Here is a 21,385-nt window from a genome sequence, read left to right on the forward strand (position 1 = left end):
AAAGAACAGCCAAGTGTAAGGATTAACAGAACAAAAAAAAAAAACTGCTCAAGTGAAACTATGAAACATGACTAATTTACTACATTTGAATGAACAATGCTTAATGTTCAAAAACCAAAGAACAGCTTGCTTGCTTTCTTTAACACATACGCACAGAGCAGGTGTTTTTTTTTTTTGTCACTTTGGTACTTCCTAAAACTTAAGGATGAAAAGACTCAGAGCTCAGACAAGTGCTGTGGGAAGAGGAGGGGGAAAAAAAACCATTCTGGATGTATGGAGAAGAACCAAACAGAAGAGTAAGTAAGGTGCACATGCCTGTGTGTTTTAGGTCTTATCTAACAAAATAACCCTCAACTCTAGTTTGGTACTTTAAGCGTTACTATAAATAATTCCTATGTGAAGTTACTGCTGTGCATTAAATTATTTCTATTAGAGCAAATTTCAGTATTAGCTGAAGAACAATGACAGAACATGGAAAAAGATAACCACACGCTGTAGGAGACTGCCCAATGTGTCCCCCCGCAAATCATCTTATGAAAGGGGAAGAAAACCTCACTTCAAATATTTTAAAACAGAGAACCCTCAGGTTTCTCAGCTCTCATAAATCCTCAGTAAACCAAAGCTGGATGTTTCTTGTGTTTCAGGCTCCAATTTTTCGTTGTTTCCACGGCTCCTAGTGGCTGAAGCTCAACTGGTGAGCTTTGCTCCCAAAAAGCCTGATTTCAGTGCTCTTCAGAGCAAATCAAGACTGGAGTCCCTCCCCAAACAACGTGATTTCTAATGGTGTTGGGTATCTTCCAAGCCTCTAGTAATATCAGGGGTTCTACTGCAGACTTAATATTTAACGTGCTTTCAACTCAGAAATATACTTCTTACAGACACAATAATATCCCTATAAAAATGGTCAGGTATGCAAACCCCTTTCTCTCAATCTTGTGTCAATTCAAATACTTCAGTATTGTCCCTCCCTGGTAATAGATGCAAGGGAGTTCTGCAATATCATGTATTTCAGGAGAGTTCACTAGTCATGTCATCTCTCCCATCTACAGGGAAGAAACAAGCCTAATGGTTAAAAGCTAATATATACAAACAAACAGTTTTTAATTCCAGTGATATTTTTTTTTTTAGTGATAGGCCTGTCATATTTGTGATACTGCATTCTGGGATAGCTTCACTGAACCAGAAACTATGAAGAGGGCTATATATCAATACAAGAAAAATATTGTCAAAACAAAATTGATAGCATCCTGTGTTGAATGCTAGCGAGAGCTGAGTAAGTAAGAGATTTTAAGATTACTCAAGCTTTCATTCTTGGCTTCATACTTTGGGTAATATTTCCAAAAGTGACCGATTTAGGAATCTACATTCATTCAAAAAATGACTTGCACATTTCAATGCTCACAATCCACTGAAAATTGTATGAGGGGTGATCAGAAAGTTCTAAGACTTAGCCTTTATTTTACAGAATAGTGTACAAACAACATTTTTGTGAGCTGTCCCCTTCAAAGTAAACTCCCCCAGATGATATGCACTTGTCCCAATGTTCCTGCCACTTTTGGAGGCAATGCTGGAAGTCTTCAACTGTAAGTTTTTTGAGTTCCGCTTTCACATTCTTATGGATGGCTGGAATGTCATCAAATCTCCTTCCTTTCAGCTTCATTTTGATTTTTGGGAACAGAAAAAAAATCACAGGCAAGGTCAGGTGAATACGGAGGGTGTAGTATCACAGGAATGTTTGTTTCAGCCAAAAATTCTTGAATGGAGACAGCAGTGTGTGAAGGAGCATTGTCATACAGAAACCATCGAGCATTTTCATACAGCTTGTGGTGGTTTCTTCTAACTTTATCCCTCAGTCGAATCAAAACCTCTTTATAAAAGGCCTGACTGATTGTTTGATCACTCAGTACAAATTCCTGATGAACAACAAACACCCCAAACATCAAGTCTTAGAACTTTTTGATCAAACCACATACTTGTTACCTTTGAATTATTTACTATTTAAAGTCAGTTCTTCAATACCAAACAGCCAAACACTGAAATTAGGAATCTGTACGTAAAAACACCTGCATTTTGCTAACCATCTGGAATGCAAATAGTTAACATACAAAAAAAGGTATTATTTTTCCTTTGATCATCCCAAGTTATACTCACTTTTAGGTCTTCTACAGTAGCTTTTATTTTAGCATAACCCATGTGCTGCTTCCCCATCAAGTGGTCGTCTACCCTGGACTGTGCATCTCCTACAATTAAAAAGGCTCCACAGACTTCACACACTTCCATCTGCTTTTCTTGGGCTGCAAAGCTCTCAATCGTCTGTAAGAGATAAATATTGGTTAGAAGAAAAGTTCTGACACAAAGTCTGTCAAGAGGCTTTGCACTTCTTACCTTATCAACTGCTGCAGTGCTGTCAAAAGAATTCCACCTTTCAACAAAGCTTACAATTACCTTCTTTGTCTTCACAATAATATTAAGTAATCTACATATTATGCCCACTATGAAGAACACAGCAAAAACAAACCCCCACAAACTGCTAGGTTTAACATGCTAATTGAAGGCACTGCACAGACTATATGAAGTCTGTACATCACAATAAATACTCAACTGTATGAGACAGAAACCAGGTCTGACTCTTCTCTTCATTGTGAAGGATACAGGTGCCTATTAACTGCAGCTAGACCTAGCTGCATGATAGTATTCAACGTTAAATCTAATTTATAATGCATTAAGGACAATTTAAAGACAGGCCATAGTAGATACATGTGTACAGAGATGCCTATTCAAAGATTTCAACAGAAAAGTTTTGGAGAATTAGAAAAACACTGGAATGCCCAAAATGAAAAGGAAGGTAGGTCTTCAAGGAAACTATGGGAATGTTTGAAATATTTTAATACACTACAAACTCACTACAACCTAAATCAGAAGTTACTCCCATGTAAGGTTCATATGCTACATTGCACAAATGTAAGTTCTACTTGTAACCATGAACAAAAAGCAGTCCAAGTGCAGTATCAGAGCAAGGTGTCACTGAAATTTAGTTTAACTTCACACACCAAGTTCTTTTCATAGTCTAAAGCTAGCTATTTACTTCAGTTTCCCCACCTGTAAAAGTTAGAGATAAATCTGTTGCTACCTAATAGGAATATGCTGCTAAGCATCCTGAAAACAAAGGGAGCCAAACTCAAGCCTTAACAGCGTATGTACACCTCCAGCAATCTCAAAGGAGTTGTATGTGTACATGAAAGCCACTCAAATTGCACAAAAATAAACAGGTTAATTAACTTCAAAAAAGCCTTCTAAAATATTGATGTACAAGAAAGTGTTAAAAAACCTCACCAAGAACAAAGTTTGGTGAGAACTGGAGCTGGTTGGAAAATTTCTACAAAAATGAAAAAGCCATAAAGAAAACACGGATTAGCAACCTTTTACTAACAGCAGGCTATTCCTTCTGACCTAGCTGATGCCACAGGCTGCCATCCCCTGCAGTGCCCCAGTTGTTCCTGCTGTGGACAGAAGGGCTGATCTTCTCTCCCCTCAACCCCAATGCAGGCTGCTCCGAAAAATATACTGAGGGACCATTTAGAGGGGCTAATTTGGTAAGCATAGCCAAGAAACGTCTGAATTAGATGTCTTAGACTGACTTTTAAAGAATGCCAGAACAGTAGCTCAGAAGGGTCAGTGAAATTAATGAAGTAAATGTCTTCTAATTCAAAGGTCATTGAAAGGATAAAATGTCGGTATTTAAAAGCTACCGCAGAGCTCATCAATGCCTGCAGGAGAAGAAAAAAAAAGGAAACACCATGCTCCTTGTGTTTGAATGATAATGGGTAAACCTAGAAAGGACACATGGTGGCGTTGAAGGAATAGAAATGATTTAATTTTCTTTACAGGAGGCTGAAAGGGTCTTCCAATTTAAGGCAGTTTATTTAGCTCAACAAATGCTGCAATGAAAGAGGTTGAAAAATTAAGTTTTTAGTAACTGGACAAATTGTCATATTGCTTTCATCTTAATCAGGTCCTGTTCACCATCCCTCCCCTCTCAATACTTTCCAACTCCTTACCTTAATTTAAAGGACAGAAAAAAATGAAACTGCAAAAATGCTTATAAAATTAAATAATATTTGGGAATTTTAACTAATCAATACACACTCACACCACCAATTTAGGTACGTCATAGAATATGAATTTCAGGATATGCCGACACTGAAAATCAGAGGTGTGTCTGCAATTCATGTAGACAGCTGTGAGCTAATGAAGGTATCAATGCTAAGCTTGCAGCATAAATGTGTGGTCTCCAGCCCTGGGCATTTACCCCAGTCTCATGCCATCAAAGCTGAAGCTCAACTACTGCTGGTATCAGAATTAATAAAATTAAGGCTAGCTCTAGTATGTTTGCGTGACCCGCACACAAACTCTGAATAAGAGAGTGAACCTACCTTAAAAGAGTTTAGAAGGAAAAAGTTTTGGATGAAGTGTACAATCTTGATCAAGGCTACATGAAGTCTTAAAGACTGACACATTAAAAAAAAACCCTCTCAGAATCAGCCTCAGTTTGATTACAAAGGGAAAATATTTTGACAAGAAAGTAATACTTTAAGGTCATGTTATTTCTTTCCTTTTTCCCCAATGAATTCTGGAAATTAAGCTATTATGTCACAAGCATATATTTGTTCAGGTTCTCTTGCTGAGATCTGAAATAACCGTAACAAAAACAGCTCATACAGGTCTTACTTACTGAAGTTGTAGACCTGAGCAACTCTCTCTCTTCCTTTAACTGTTCAACAAGTTTCATCATTCCTTGGGCCTCTTCCACTTTTCCTTCTGAACCCAATTCTTCAATCTGAAGGACACAAACACACACGCAGTCAGACTCTCTCAAAGTGAGCAACTGAGTAATACATTCTGTTTTAGAGAATTTGACTCACTTGTTGCAGTAGTACATCGATTTTATCAGTTAACACTTGAATCTTCTCTTCATTTTTACCAGTAGGTCCAGCTGCTTGCTAAATGTTAAAAATGAACACACACAGAATTAAGTCCCTACTCAAAAAATAAATGGATAAACAATGCAGTTGATCAAAATCTCATTAATTGCTCAGTAAAGAAACAAGAGTAGGGGCAAGGTTTAACTTGAAAACTTAAATACTCAGGTCAATCGATAGAGTACCAATCAGCACATGGCATTTTATCTGGCAACACGGTAGGCAACAAAAACAAAACACTTACATACACCTTACTTATATATCTGAAAATACTACAGGGGAAATTAAAAAAAACGCTATACCATCACTTGGGTGTTGATAAAAAGGAAACATTAACTTTTAACCTTGTTTTGGTGCCGGTACTTTCCAGGATTCTAACTCTTGGGTCCTAGATCCTTAGAGCAAGAACGACAGACCACCTCCCTTCTTAGACTTCAACCTCTGACAGTGGCAATGGAAGGCTGGAGCATGAGGCAGGCCTAACTGAGGGATTCACTCCATCCTCTGCAGATTACAAATAATGCCTTTAAAGCCCTGCTTGCCTCAAAAGTTTTTGCATGTTTTCGTTTGGGGGAAGTCTTGTGAAAAGGCATGCCAAGAAGCACCTCAGCCAGGGTTTAGCAACTAGGAAGCTAGATCATGCCTAAGTCCAGCAGAATCCACAGGTCAGTTGTATGACATGTTCTGAGACTAGCTAGCTGGTCGGGGCTCTGCACTAAACCAAGACATGACAGCTAGTTCCTTTATATAAGTGTTTCCCAGTGTCCAGGTGTGCCATGGAATTTTGGGCTGGAGTCATGCCCCCTGCTTGCTGCCACTGCAGACAGACAGACAGCATGGCTCCAGCCAGTGATTTGTATCCCTGAGCAGTGTTCAGCCATTCCGCCTCTCCCCCCGGGTCCGTGCCCAGCTGCTTGTCAGCCTCCCCCCCCCACTCCGCATTCGCCAGGGGTGCCACAGGAGAGGCCTGGTAAGTGTTCCACTGGAACCAAAAGGTTGGGAAACGCTGTTTTATATGACTGGCAGTGGTAACAATGTGGTGGTCACAACAGTCAATTTGGGATGTGACAGCCTGCTTAAGTGGAGTCAAACCCACACTGCCAACTACTCTGAAGAGAGGCATGATCCCAGACTGTTCTGGGATGGGGACATGCCATCTAATTTTGCACCTGTTCTTTTTTGCCTAAGAAATTCACTGGACCAGAAAGGAGGAGCAAGTTCTAGTTTACCTGTTCAGACACTCATCAGGGAGTGGAGAAAGGGGGGTACACAGTCCTAGGTTCTAGTCCTAGCTCTACCCCCCTTACTAGGATATGATCGTACTTGCTCCTTTCTTCCAAATAAACTTGGCTGGAGAGGGCCCCTCCTCCCCAGCAGCCTGGATTTTCTTCATGGAGGCAGGAAAGGTGGGTCTGGATCCTTTCAGCCAGAAAAGGGAACTGGGCCATATTTAAAAAAAAAAAATTACTCCTGCACTTACTGGGCACTAGCCTTCAGGAGAGGGCTCTGGCATGTGAAATCCAAATGGAGGGAGATACCTTGCAGGCGTAAGATGCCTCGACTTAGTTCTACAAAGGAATTTAATTGACTTTCTAATTGCCTGGGTCCTAGTCAAATAACACCACCATGTTCCTGACACATACAGAGTACAGGGGGGGAATTTCCCTTGGCTGAAAAAAAAAAACTTGCAAAAAATTAGCAGATTCAGAGTAATCACGGTAAAACTCAGACTGCCCTAAATCTAAAATGCTGATGCAGGACTACTTTTTCACTGTATTCCACAGAGAGAGAAAGATCAGCTTTTAAAGTCTGCAACTTGCTTGTCCTTGAAGATATTAAAAAACAAAACCTGCTCTCTTTAACCAGAAAGATTTCCCACAGGCCCAAAAGGCCATTCCATCAATTGTGCCAATTAGGCTCAAGCTGACAACTGTTAAAAAAAAAAACAGCCCTTCAAGAAATCAAAAGGAATAGAGGATTTATGTATATTGGACCAAAATCATTCCAGCCATACAGCAATTAAAACATTCCAAGCAGCTGCACCTAAATATTGAAAACAGAAATGAAGATATCATGACTATAGCACCCTTTTTTCCTTGACTTCCAGATGATCAATGCTCAAAGTGCACATTAATACTTTCCATACAGCTCTCAATGCATTCACTCAGCAGCAAGCACCAAGAAAACCTGAAGAGGCCACCCTGAAGAACAATTCTTTGGTTTAAATAAGTGATTTCCTACTCACTCCTGATGACTGCTGGTTCTGGGAGAGTGCCAAACGTGCATGGCCTCTTCTAATCCTACGCTCTACCTCTGCAAGTAAGCTCTGTAAATACCGAAGAAAGTCTCTTTCATAGCCCACTTTCATAAATCGAGAACTCTTCTCATACCTGATTAAAGACAGACATATAAAAAAATTACTTCAAGCTCATGTCTTGTTCAAGAAAACACATGAAAATTCCTACAGTTTATCAGCTCAAGTAAAAATTACAAACCCTTTGTATTATAATGAATTTTAAGTAAGTCTGCATAAACGATTATTTTCTTATTGTCTGGCTGCTCAAACAAGAGAGCAGAAAAACAAAACTGAAAATAATGCAATGTATACTCACTGTTTACGTAGATTTTCGTCATGTATTTTTTCACAAGGACCTAAAAACAACACAATGAAAAAGACTAAGCAGAGTCTCTTGAAAGCCACAGTAATCAACTTTAAATATTTAGGCTAGGATTATTTTTGTGTTCCAGGACACAGCAAACAATTCCAATGGGTCTCAGGAAAACAGAAGAGTGAAGCTAATGTATTTTTATGAAGCTGTGTAAGCTGGCCTTTTGTATCTAATTTATGCTCACTTTTGAGGGACTTGCAAGATAATTTAAAGTGTAAAAATACCAAAATTCTGCAACATTAAGAGAACTAAAAAAAATGGATTTTCAAGACACAAGCCGGAGCAGAAATCCACTGCATTTCTAGCACAAAAATATTCCGAAACTTAAGTTTTCAAAACCATGCTGTCACAATTATTTAAGAAAGGAATCAGTGTACTCCAAGGATCTTCAAAGGCTAGTATAATTTTCACTAAGTCATTTTTGCACTCCAAAATCTGCTCAGATTTTGAACTGTATTATAGCTTACCAGCCAACTAAAAGTTTGATTTCAAGTTTATAATCAGACAAAGGCAGTAAGGACTCCATTTCAGGTCTGATATGCACAGTAAATTGCACCAATTATACTACTAACCTTCCTAAATCTGTCTCCTTTTATTAGTGTGGCCTTTTTGATTTTAAATTAAAATGGCTTCCCATACAACGCAAGCTAAAGCAAAGAAAGAAATCCTCAATCGGAATAAGGGCATCCATAAGTGCATTGTCTGATATACTCTAACAACCTTCTAGAGTACAAAAGTCCTAATCCCATATCAGCAGTTTAGGGAACAGGATGAGATGGAGTAAAAAATCAGAGTAAGCATAGCTACTGCTGAAATTAAGCTACTGGCAAATCCAAATAAAAACATTTTACAAATGTGATTACTAAAAACTAACAAACAACATGAAAAGACGAGATAATGGTAAAAACACTATTCCAAAGGGAAAGCTGTTATCAAAGGTTGCATCTTAACACTGAATTTTAATGACAGTGAGTAAGACAAAAATGAACACTTACCTAAATCAGAACGCGTATTTGTAAATAATTCAGCTGGACAAAACCCACAAAGGTAGTATTTACAAACCTAAGAGAAAAAACAGGCATCATTTCTCTTTGTATTTGTCACTAACTGCCCTACAACTTCATTCTATGATAACAAGTGAAATTCCATACTTATTTCTGCAAGTCCCTAGTTCGAGAATTTAATACACACACACCCCCCTTTGTGGTACCTGATAGCAGCAAAGACAAAACATGCCTTTCCGGCAATAGAGCTATAAATCTTACTTTCCATTGCAATATGGTATTCTTTTATTTTGTAAAATATTATATTCTCACAACCTCAAACAGTTGTCAACTGGTCACAGCCCTGAATGACTACACAGAGTCTAACATTTCCCAAATGGATGAAATCTGTCTTTCAGGAACTTTGATGCCTGAAATTTTTGGGACCTGTCAAGACCTAGGAGGAAGAAAGAGTCTGGCAATGGAAAAACTGTAACTAGTCCTTAGCCCATCTATGTAGACTTTGTGTTCACCTCGCATTCATTCACCACTTAATGGCTTAGGGTATAGGAAATCTTTTGGATTTCAGTCCAGCCTCCTGCTTCAGGTAAGCAGACTTTGATCTGCAATTCTTATTATTTAAAGGCTGCATAGTTACCACACTTCTTTGGGTTTTGTTTGCTTGCCTGTTTGTAAAGGCTGCACAGCAATGTCTTTAAGATGCTTCAATTAAATGTGATTTGCAAAGAGGGAGAGGGCTTGTGCTCTAGAAGGTCAGAGACTGTTTAGATTGGAATAAGTAACCCAACAATGGAAGAAAAGATGATCAAACAGGAGTCAAGAAAGCTGAAAAAAACAGGAACTTGAATGGATTTGAATTACACTGTAAAAACCGATTTGTTTGTTGTAACATCCTTAATATGAGTAACTAATGACAAAGTGCACACAAGAAGCATTTGTTACAAGGTTCTTTGCCCACACCCATAAAAGGAGGGCATGCCCCATATAAAGACCACAAGCAATCGATATCCCTGGTCAAGTCCCCTTCAAACTCTTTTTTATACAAGATACAGCAGGAAAAAAACAAAAACAAATGACAAAATGTCACAAATTCAAAGGTCACGTTTAACGGAGTCCTCACTACAGCTTTTTGCCCAAAGTTAGTACACAACTACCTTGAAATACTTAACTTTATAAAGACTTGTCTTTACATTTCCCAAATATTTTCCAGGCTACAAAGGTCTGAAGTGTAGGAGATAATCTTAATCTTTCCTAATATTCTTGCTGAAGAAAAGAATAACTAAAAGAAAAACAGTCTTATGCCCATAATCACATTGAAAACCAATCTAAAAGGGCTATGCTTTTCTGCCAGCAGCATTTGATTGAATTTGCCATGTTATAATAATTTCTCCCCTCAACACACATGCCAGCCCTGTAAACTCAACCTGGGATATGTAAGCCAAACTTCACGTCACTACAAGTAAGCATTTCAGCAGCTGAAAATTATTCAACAAGTCTGCTGATATGTGGGACAAAAAAGAAATTCATTGTATGGTACAAATGTTAGCTCAGTGATATATGTTAGTAGGTTTTTAGAGTACAGTACTAAGAACAGATTTAGACTTCAGAGGCATGGTCAGCTCCAAGACTACTGCATCTCATAGCACACTGTGGGAAGGAGGTGAGCAGCCTTCAGTGGTGAAAGAACAGGTTAGGGGCTATTTAGAAAAGCTGAACATGTACATGTCCATTGGGCTGGACGTGATGCACCCAAGGGTGCTGAGGGAGTTGGCTGATGTGACTGCAGAGCTGCTGGCCATTATCTCTGAAAACTCATGGGGGCGTCAGGAGAGGTCCTGGATTATTGGAAAACAGCAAATGTAGGGCTCATCTTCAAGAAAGGGAAAAAAAAAAAGAGGATCCAGGGACCTACAGACCAGTCAGCCTCACCTCAGTCCGCGGAAAAATCATGGAGCTGGTCCTTAAAAAATCCATTTGTAAGCACTGCGAGAAGAAGGCGGGGATTAGGAACAGTCAGCATGGGTTCACCAAGGGCAAGTCATGCCTGACCAATCTGACTGCCTTCTATGACAAAAAGACTGGCTCTGTGGATGTGGGGACAGCAGTATCTGTGATGTCCCTTGACTTCAGCAAGGCTTTTGATACAGTCTCCCACAACATTCTCTCAAACAAACTAAGGAAGTTTGGGTTGGATAAATGGACTGGATAGAAAACTGGCTGGATCACTGGGCTCAAAGATAGTAATCAATGGCTTGATGTCTAGTTGGCAGCTGGTATCCAGTGAGTGCCTTGGGGGTGGGGGGAACGACTTACTGAAAAGAAAATGCTGGCTCTCAAGAGGAAGCCAGCAGTCCTGTGGGTGCTGTGACAGCCAACCGGGGCAGGGAAGGGGGTCTGCCTGCTTGAAAGGCTATCCCCCTGCCCTAATTGGCTGTGAGGGCTGTCTATCATGTCTCACCCCTCTCCATCAAGGGGCAGGGCCATTTGACAGCCAATCAGCAGCAAGGTATGGGACCACTGGGGCCCCTTAGCCAGATGTTGCCCCGGGGGGGGGGCAAGAGGAAGCACCATGCTCTGTTCACAAAAGAGCTGCTGGACCTTGTGTTCTGCCTGCAAAATCAGGGGGCAGCCACCCCAAATTTGGTAGGTCTCTACTCATAAGGTTCATTAAGGAGAAGTACAAAGTCCTTCACTTAAGATGGAAAAATGGCATGAACCAGTACAGGCTGTGGACCAACTGGCTAAGCAGTAGGGCAGTGTGAAACTTTGGCAGCTGTTTCGTTTTGGAGATGTTTCGGCCCATTTTGGGGCTCAAAACAATTAATCTGAAATAAAACGGAAGGCTCTGAAACATCTTTAAAACTAAACAAAACAATCCAAAATGTTTCAGAGGCACTCTGGGAAGTCCGGTACAGCCCCACAGCCCTCCTTTTAAAGTGCTGGTAAGCTGGGGCCTCGTGGGGGCTGGGCAGCGCAGCCATGAAGGCTTTTCCCACAGCTTCTTTTGCTGGGTCAGAGGCAGGCACAGCTGGAGGAGCCATGGGAGAAGCCCCCATGGCTGCCCTGCCTGGCCCCAGCCTCCTGGCACTTAAAAAAGAAAAGAAGAAAAAAAGCCCTGTACTCATTGGCTGCAGCAGCAGTGGTCGGGGTCTCTGAAGCCTTGTGGCAGAGCCCCCCACCACAGTGCAGGGCAGTGGGGATCGCTCCTCCCCCTGCTTGGCACCCGTGTGGCAGTTGTTGCCTTGTGTGGGTACAGCGCGGCTCAGCAGGGCATCACGTGCTGTCTGAGAGCTGGGGTGCTGCGCGCTGTCCGCACAGCATGGCTATATCCCTACTCCCTTACTAGGCAGAGTAGTAGCAGAATACAAACTTCAACCTATAACCTGGCCTGCTGGTTTGAATAAAGCAGAACTTCTACTAAAATAGATTATGCTCTTGTTTAGTGATAACACAAGAGTTGCATCTCAAGCTAAACACTGCAGTGAAGGCAAACCTTAAGTGATGATCAGCAGTTAGTTCTACGTACAGTACAGCTATTACATTACTCACCTAGCCCCGGGGTTTTTTTCCCCATTGTTCCAAGAGCACCAGATTTTGCTTGGTTACGTTAGTTCCCTCTTATCATTAGTCTTCCATTTTAAAATAATTTAGACAACATCTTAATCTTAGAATAACTAAAGATGAATACAGAGTAATGCAGGAACCTCAAAAAAAAAAATGCTTTTCAAGCATCCAACAGATGCATGAATTCTCACTCTGCAAAGAAAAACAGAAAGTGTTTTTGTTTAGACAATTTACTGTCTGTCTAGGGAGAAACAGACAAATAGCCTCAATTTTCTGCAAAGGAAGGGTCCCCCCCCACTCCAAACATACTCTTTCTTCCCTTGCATTCAATCTGTACTTGTTATAAAGACCTTGCCTGAATAAAAGGAAAAAAATGAAGTAAAACTGCCTGTATCAGGCAGAAATACTTAGAATCTTATCAGGCAGCCAACTCCCTCCAAATAGGATGGTTTGTGAGGCCCTTTGAAAAAAATCTGCACTTAAAAAAATTATTCTTCACCTCCCTTTCCATGAAGCTAAGTTCAAAAGACTTTGGATAGGTTGGGACATGATATGCAAAACTGGGCCCTTGATTAACTGAACTGAAAGGAACTGGAAATACGTACATGAATTGCTAGCAGGAGAATGAAACAGAACTACTCTTGCATCAACTCACCTAGGACATTCACCAAAATAAGTCTTGAAAGAAATCATTAACTGCTATTCTCCAAAAGGAGGAAAAATTGGTAATAGCCCAACTAAGAATTTCAGAGTTACTCTAAAATAGAAGCAGTGGATCTACCTCCAGGTGAGTGTGATAAATGAAGATTTTCTTCAAATGCAATCAGTCATGAATCTATTTGAAACAGACCAGCTCCAGGCCTCACTTCTTCCCCAAAACGAACATTTCTACACAATAATTTTTGGGGTGATGTTCATGTTCCATTTGCCACCCCCCAGTCTTAAACATTAATAATAATGTTGGTTACCGATTTTTTTTTCAGAAGCTATTCTAAAAATACCCACAGCTAGTTTAAAAAATTTGGTGAGATGCCAGATAGCTAGAAATCAGAAAAGCAATAATTTGACAGTACTGAGCGGGGTGGGTGGGGGGGGGGGGGGAGAAGAAGAGGGATGTGGGGGGAACACTGTAGGAGGTTTATTCTTGTGCAGCTGTTTGGCCCCAAGCAACACACTGGGATGTTCCTGTGTCAAAATTAACTTTTTTTACTTACTACTTCTATTGCCAACAAGTTAAAGCAGGAGAGCAAGACTAAGATGGCAAAACACAAATAACGACAACAATTTTAGTGAACAAAAAGCATAGAATAAGTGGAAAAAATCCTGGTCATACCCTACCCACTCTCCCTTTCAGCATCTGCTCCCCGCCACTGTGACACAGGATACTGGGTAAGACAGAACTATGGTATGACCCAGTAAATGGCAATCCTTATGTTCTTAAGAACTCCAAAAAACTGGCAAGTCCAGTTACTGGTCTTGACTGTTGCCGCTAGAATAACTTTAACACTCAGTGCTAAAAAGTGCAGTTCATATTTCCTCACCCATTAAGAAAGCTCCTTTATTGCAATGGTGTAGTTGTAGCCATGTAGGTCTAAGGACATAGGCAGACAAGGCTCTTTGGGTAAATCCGTTATCTTTTATTAGACCAACCCAAATAGCTGGAAAAAAAAAATCTTCTTTGCAAGCTTTCGGGTACAAATACCCTTCATCAGAGTTGGTCTGTGCTCTTCCTGAATGGAGCAGTAAGAAAGCTGAAGCCAGTATGAATGCGAGAAAGCCAGTCAGTGAAGATGTCCCCTTTTCATGGGGACAGTTATGCAGTTTGTGTAAACTGGGGGGGAGGGGGAGGGGGAGGGGAAGGGTGATTCCTCCTCCCCCGCAACCTTTCACCCACTATCTCAATTCATATTTTCACTGACCGGCTTTTTCACAAGCATAACGGCTTTTGGCTTTTATACTAGTCCATCCAAGAAGGAACGCAGGCCAACTGCAGGTGCTTCCTCAGCCTGACAAAGGGTATTTGTACCCAAAGCTTCCAAAAATGATTTTTTCCACCTATCTGAGTTGGCCTAATAAAAGATATTGGATTTACCCAAAGAACCATGTCTGCTTTTATTATAAGGAATTTTCTACTATTTACTTCTGAACAATGTTTCTATTCCTCTTCTTACCACCCTAGGAAGAAGCTCTGCTTACTTTGGACTGCCAATTTCTGGGGCTTTTTGTCACATATAAGCCACTCCATTTTTTTCTCCTCAACAACTGTTTTCGCTGCAATGGGAAAGCTTTAATCAAAACAGAGGTTTCTGCAGCATGTCATATAAGCAATCAGTCTGAATCTAGCTGACCTTTTGGAGCAGCTCATTTAGCGGTCAACCCCTATTTAATTGAAAACAATTTATCTCTGCCACTTCCATACTTAAACTAAATTTTGCAAGCTGCTTTGGTGCACAGGGTACACCTAATCTTGTTGAGTAATGTATGCAGAAAGCATTAGACCTTAACTTGTGGATTCTACTAAGATTAAGATGGAAACCTTGGAAGCACTAAGGGGGCAGGATCATACTTTCTCTAATTGTTCTTCCACATCTTGTCACATAAAGCAGAAAGATGCAGCCGTGCATTACAACAATTTATTTCAAATGTGTTAATGCTGTGGTTATGCACTGGGGATAACTGAAGTAATACAAGTATTTTTTGGGGGGGGGGGGTGTAAATACCTGCAAATCTAAATTTTTTATAGTTATATGGCTCCACAATGTATCAATGATCATATTATACCTGCTACAGTAATTATAACAATCAGGGGATAATACCAAATTCCCCTCCATACTTTCATTTCAACACTCACAAGATCTCTCTAACAGCTTTTGGAAGGCCAAAATATATATATAGTCATTAATACCAAAAATGTATTATTCTTTCAACTCATAAAAAAATAGATGCTACTATCATGACTTTCTTCCCATCCAATTTCCCTTAAAATTTCAATTATGGACCTAGCTAAATGCTTACTATTGGGTTTATAACCACACTGCAAAAAAACAGATAATGCCCCCTAAACCCCCCCCCCCGAAACTCATTTATATAGTTCTTCTGTGAAATGACGCTTTTCTTTTTCATGATGCACAGCCACTAACTAGAATAAAATAATGAGAATATCAAGCAATATTAGACTCGGTTCATGGAAAACTGAGCTATTAATTGACATTTCTGGGACTACCACACTTAACAGTAATTAAGAAATTTAGACACAGGTTACAACATTTTTCATTCTAGAGTTAAGCTACTGTGGTATATAAAAATGCTGCTAGACAGTCAAAGATATATGCTAGTTACAACTGCAACACAGAAATTTTAAACCATTTCTTTAAAAAGAGAAAAAAGTCTAACCAGACTTCCCCATCTCAGGCTTCTCATTTCAACAGAAAAGTGATTCTTGAGATTCTTTCAAGTCTGCCAAGGGATGCTACACAATGTTAGCACTGCTAGGTGTGCAAACATGATTCAAAAGTTAAAAGCAGAGATTTAAAATGGGAATCCATAGTGTTAAAAACATTCTGACCTGCTGTGGTCTTTGAGTTACTTGCAACAGAATTGCTCTACTATTTTTTAGCCAAAAAGCAAATGAAAACTAAGAAAGAGCTGGGATTTTCTGAGAGGTGCCTTGATTCTAAAAATGTTGAGAACCACTGCAACAGACATTTGATGGGTGGAAAGCCACAGACACTTTCATCCAGTCGCCTCAACTTGCAAAATACTCATCCACATGTTCCAGTGAGGTAGATGAACATTATCCCTAATTGTACAAGGGAAAAAAAAAGACATTAAATTGTCCATGGTACATACAGCGATGAAAGGTTTGCCTACATGGGAAATTTACTGGCAAAACCGTAAGACCAAGACTCCTTGGGTGGACACTCCCACTCCTTGTAACAATCAAAGGCCAATAACTGGCACAGACCTCAATATGTCCCCCTCTCTCTGTCTTTCTGAGAGGATTAAAGCTGTGGTTTTAGATACTCTATATGCATCAAGCCGATTTAAACCCTAAGGCTGCTTGCAGATGTTAAAAAGCTGTGCTTTACAGAAACCAGCAACAGGTTACTTCAACCTGGCTCTGCAGCATCTGTAAAAATTGGGCACTTCAGTGGGGCTTTTTTGCACTTTTAGTGAAAGGTGATTCAATCAGCTATTAGGATAAAAGCACCAAAAAAGCCGCACAAAATCACCTGATCTTTCTAGACGTCAGTCAGGCAAGCAAGCCAGGTTAAAGCAAAGCAGGAACGCATGGGGCTTGACACGGGAATGTGCGGAGTTTAAAGTGCCTTTTTGGGTTTATTTTCTTCTAAATGTCTGCAAGCATCCTAAAACATGCCCTGCAGGCATAAAGAAGTCTCTTTATCAAAATTTAAGTTTTAAATTTACAGAATGTTTGCAGTTCAGTGGTTTGAGAAGATGGCTTCTGTCAGTCACTGTTACCCATATTTGTTTGTTCAAGTATCCTCAGTCTCCTCCAGTAGCTAATATACAAGACAAGAAATCATCACAACCTCGTTAAGGTACCATGCACTGTTCCATAGGACAAATACAACAATATTTCTACCAAACTAAGTGGATCACTGCATATACCTGAACTTGGTGTTCCATACATTCACCTCAGCACAATTTAAGGTAATGGTACAAAACTTAGTAAAGCTTGAAGCCTCTTTTCTAAAGGCTGACTTTATAATCTATTTCCAGTCTCACTTTATAGCACCAGTCTTAAATATGCTTTAGTACTTTTTTCACCTTGTATTCCATGAGAGGATCTATTGAAATGGAAGTCCATTTTGATTCAGTCATGACATAAGACAGAGAGCCAAGTAAAATTTTATTTACTACTGATCAGGTTAGGAGGAATACAGGATAAGAGCAGTGGTGTTTAACCTTCAGCCCACACCGCTGTTATCTGGCCTATGGAGCTCCCCACAGGTTCCAAAATTTGATGGTGGGGGAACAGTAGCAGCATTAAATGCCACAGCTTCTAGAGCAGCAGCAATTAACACTGCTACCACTTTCCAATCACAACATTTTGGACCAGTGAGGCAATCTGTAGGCTGAATGACACGTGTGTAGGGTTCTTGCGTGGCCAGATCCAGTGCATAGGGACAGAGTAGCATGCTGAATCACACCTGTGGGCTAACCCCATGCGCTTGATCAAGCCTGCAGACTGTGCCTGGGCCACTCTTCCCGTCTGCAGCACCAAATGCTTAAGCATCACTGAGTAAAAAATTGTTTTAAGTTTGTAATAATGACTGCCTCTTACATAAAGAAAAATGGTAAACTGTTAATCTTATATCTAGAACAGTCTTTTAGCTAGCTACAATTCTGAAATACGGGGGGAAATGGAACTGCAAAGCCTTAGGTCAGTGTAGACTTTTCTCTTGTAAAGATAAAGTAAAACTGCAAGTCCTCCAAAAAAATCCAGCCAATCACAGGCTGCCCTGAAATTATTATCATTATTTTTGAAGATCAGCTTGTTTTCCACTGGAATTGCAAACCAATACTTGATTACTATTCATATAATATGATACTTATTGCTTTACTGCAAAACTTGTTTGCATTTTGTTTGAACAGATTAGAAAAAGAAGCAGGATAACAAAGTGAGTAACCTCAGCACTCTTATTACAGTTGCTTAGTGCGTTGAGTAGAACTGCCCTTTTCCACTGTTTTAAAGACCCAAAAACAATACATTTTATAATGCTTCCAACTCTAGTGGAAACATGCCCTTTTCAAATGCTAACAACATTCAGTGCTTCAGGCATGGTTCTTTTCATCCTCCTCCTCCCAACATCCAAACTACTCTCAATTATACAGTAATGGTTCTCAACTAGCAGGAGACAAGAGTACAGCGTCTAATTACAGTTTAGTTGATTTTTTACTAAACCCAGGTGCATACAGTCTTAAACAGAGTCTTGCTTCACGCTTACCAGAACTATGGGGAGAAACAGCATCTTTAATATTAAGATCTGCTGTTGTAAAGCATTACTCTCATAGGACATTGCCTTTGAAATGTACGCAATTAGTTCTACATAGCTAAACTTATCGATCAGAATAACAAAGATTCAGGTTTCCTAAAGCAGTGTCAGTATATATATCCAAGTATACTGATCAAGAAAAAAAAACCCAACCCCCCCTCATTCCTTTGGCATCCTTTCATCTACGGGAGATGGTGGATATTGCAGGCTATGATATAACCATAAAAAATAAGTAAAGAGTAGTTGAATTAATGTTGCAGGAGGAATTAAAACAGAATTTCCCAATTTTAAAAAATTGTAGTATTATGAACCTAGCTCATTATTAGCTAGAAATCAGGCATAACTAAAAGGAAAAAAACATGCACAAGTATGCTTCTGGTAGGTACCACCAAGCTGACCCTCTAGGGCTAGGTGTAGACAGTCAAAAAGCCCAAAGCCAAGAATTATGTGGTTTTCTGTAAGTGGCGTAGTTTAGATCAGTAGCAAACAACGCACATTCGTCCTTTGGTGAAGGGTCCAATCTCAGACCAGGTTCTGTCATTTTTAAGCTAGCGTGCGCACACTGAACTTCTGTTCCGTTATGGGTATAGATTCGTTTCCAAACACTTGTACCTGTAAAAGTGTAGTGTCTGTACCAGGCCTAGGAAGCATGCACTTTACTTGCAATAATGTATGTGTACAGTATTCAATTAAGACACCAACATGGTGCTTACACAAACTGCATAAATAGCCCCATGAAAGCATAGATTTCATAGACATTAGGGCTGGAAGGGACCTTGGAAGATCATCGAGTCCAGCCCCCTCCCACCCCGCAAAGGGCAGCTGGGGTCAAAGCAGGTGGGGGCAGATGCTGTACTTCGCCTGCTGAAATAAAAATAGTCTGTGAATTTTCTACTAGTCAAAGGCAAGCTAACAAAGTGACAAGGGGACCTGCTTCCAGGTCAATAACGCTATCCAGCAGCCTCAACTTAGGTATCCAAAGGCCTGTTACAAAGTTAAAAGGTACATTTCTCAACAGTACTAGTTTGACTGGTATTAATCCTCTTGGACTTGATTGAAAAACAGGACAAAACAGAATGGAACATATTTTCTCCTCCCCAAAAACCCCCTTTTACCTCCTGTTATGTGTAAAAAATTGTCTTAAAAACAAAGTCAGTGTGCATCCCAAACTCAAGACCAAAAGAAAGTATTGAACTATATACCTGATTGAATCAGGACATTATCAGATGAAATAACATAGATTGATATTAAGCCTGAAGGCCTAAGCCTTTTAGAAGAATCAGTGGCTCTTCCCCAATTGTTAAATCTAGGAACTACATGACAAATAATACATCTGATCAAACCATTTCCAGAGGTGAACTTTCCTAAATCAGTTTAGTTTTCCAAACCAAGCCAGATAGAGGCCTTAACAAAGTCTACTTTACATGACAAGTTTCTAAAGCTTAAACTGGCCCTATTTGAGACTCCACTCACATTTCATTGATTTTAAACGGGGAAAACAGCGCCCAATCTCACGGGTCAGGTGCAAACCAAGTAAATATAAAGCTTTTCTCCCTTTCCATGACTTTAAGAACTTCTTAGGACAGGGGATCTCAAAGTCCATGATACCGCAACCCCCCATGATGAAAGCCAATGAAATCCACAGCCTGGGGATCCCGCTCGCCCTGGAGGAACCGCTTGTGCCTGAGTGGGACACAGTGGGGAGTGGCCAGATGCGAAGCCAGCGGCGCGGAGCGGTGGCTGGGGAGGGAAGGAAGTTTGTGACCCCCTTTTAAGTTGATTACGACCCCCAGGGTGGGTCATGACCCACAGTGTGAGAACCCGCATCTTAAAATAAAATACGAAGCGGAAACGCAACACGTTTCAGCAACCTCAACCTCAGCGCTTGCTCGTTACCAAGCAAACCCATTCATCGCTCCACCTGCCGTGTCTGGGATGCCTCTTTGCCCCTTAGTAAAACCCCTAATGAATGCTATCCTCCAGCACAGACTTCACCACCCAAGTACCGCAAACTCCACGAAATCCAGGGGACTGCGCCGCCCTGACTGACTTCACAGCACAGTTCCCAGGCTGCGGCCGCAACAGGATGTCTTCCCAGGGCCAGGTTAGCCCATAAGGCGGCCCCTGCGCGCCTCTGCCTACGGGAAGGAAATGTCATAGCCATGTGCGAGGGGCATCCGCGGCTCTCACGCGAAACAGCAACCATAATTGTGGGCACGGGCCAGAAGATGTGGCCTCTCCCAGAGCCCCGACCCCACGGGCAAGGCAAGGCAAGGCAGGACAGGGCCCCCCCCACATCCACCGAGAAGCTCCCCCCCAGCAAAGCCCCGTGCAAGGTGGCAGGGGGTGGGGGTAAAAACACAGCCCCCACTCCAGAGAACCCCCATGTGCAATGTGGCCCCGGCTGGGCAGAGGCAGGGGAGCCGCGGGGATGAGGCAGGGCCGGGCCAGGCCAGGCCGGGCCGGGCTCATCAGTCGCACTCACGCTCTCGTGGTCCCACCGCACGTTGCTGCGCTTCTCGTCCGGGGCCAGGTTTCGGTCCCGGCCCATAAGCTCGTCCAGGAGCTGCGCGGCCGAGATCATGGTGTCCGCCTGCCCGAGACCCCCGCGCCGCCCGCTGCTTCCTTCCTTCCTTCTCCCGGCCCTCCCCGCCCGCACTGCCCGCCCGCGAGTGACAGAGACAAAATGGCGGCGGCCGGGAGCCTTCCCACAATGCCCCGCGCCTCCCGCTCGGGCCTGTCGGCGCGTGGAGCCAGTGCGAACGCGCTCGGGGGGGCGGGGGGCTGCGGCCCGGCGCGGTTGTGACGCGGCCTGAGCGAGGGGCGCGCGGGGGCCCGGACAGGCTTCGTTTTGATGACCCGTCAGCAAATTTTGCAGACTTTCGTTGCCAAATCTTTGCCTTTGCAGACTTTTGGGTTTTTTCCAGACGTCTGCTGCAAAATGTTGGGTTCCCCTGAAGTGTGGGACCCTGTGTGGTCGGTCACCTGGTTTGCCGTCCCTAAGGCTGCCGCTGCTTTTAAAGAAGGGCAAGGCCTTGGGTTCATCCCTGCTCACTTGCTCTGTAGGGAGTAGCCACCGCCGTGTACACGGGGGGGTAGGACAAGGAGTGACAGCTTTGGGTATACTACCATCTTCCCCCACAAAGCCT

At 41.6% G+C, this 21,385-nt stretch overlaps 1 protein-coding gene across 4 annotated transcripts in view; it reads right to left on the reverse strand.

Moving 5' to 3' along the window:
• Positions 1-20,929, reverse strand: part of LUC7L3 (LUC7 like 3 pre-mRNA splicing factor) — a 30,390-nt gene extending 9,461 nt beyond the window's left edge. For 2 of the 4 annotated variants that reach the window (XM_019542477.1, XM_019542475.1), the window contains exons 1-7: positions 20,722-20,927; positions 8,644-8,710; positions 7,592-7,631; positions 7,225-7,369; positions 4,923-5,000; positions 4,733-4,837; positions 2,152-2,313 (exon numbers count right to left, since the gene is read on the reverse strand). In XM_019542477.1, coding sequence (XP_019398022.1) covers positions 2,152-2,313; positions 4,733-4,837; positions 4,923-5,000; positions 7,225-7,369; positions 7,592-7,631; positions 8,644-8,710; positions 20,722-20,820 — 696 coding nt within the window. In that variant the 5' untranslated portion in view covers positions 20,821-20,927. Of the gene's footprint in view, positions 1-2,151; positions 2,314-4,732; positions 4,838-4,922; positions 5,001-7,224; positions 7,370-7,591; positions 7,632-8,643; positions 8,711-20,721 lie in introns of all 4 variants that reach the window. The other 2 variants (XM_019542476.1, XM_019542479.1) reach the window with 2 other exon arrangements.
• Positions 20,930-21,385: the final 456 nt, after the last annotated feature.

The sequence above is a fragment of the Crocodylus porosus genome, unplaced genomic scaffold (genome assembly GCF_001723895.1).
Source record: "Crocodylus porosus isolate Cpor-Errol unplaced genomic scaffold, CroPor_comp1, whole genome shotgun sequence".
In the NCBI taxonomy this organism is placed as follows: Eukaryota; Metazoa; Chordata; order Crocodylia; family Crocodylidae; genus Crocodylus; species Crocodylus porosus.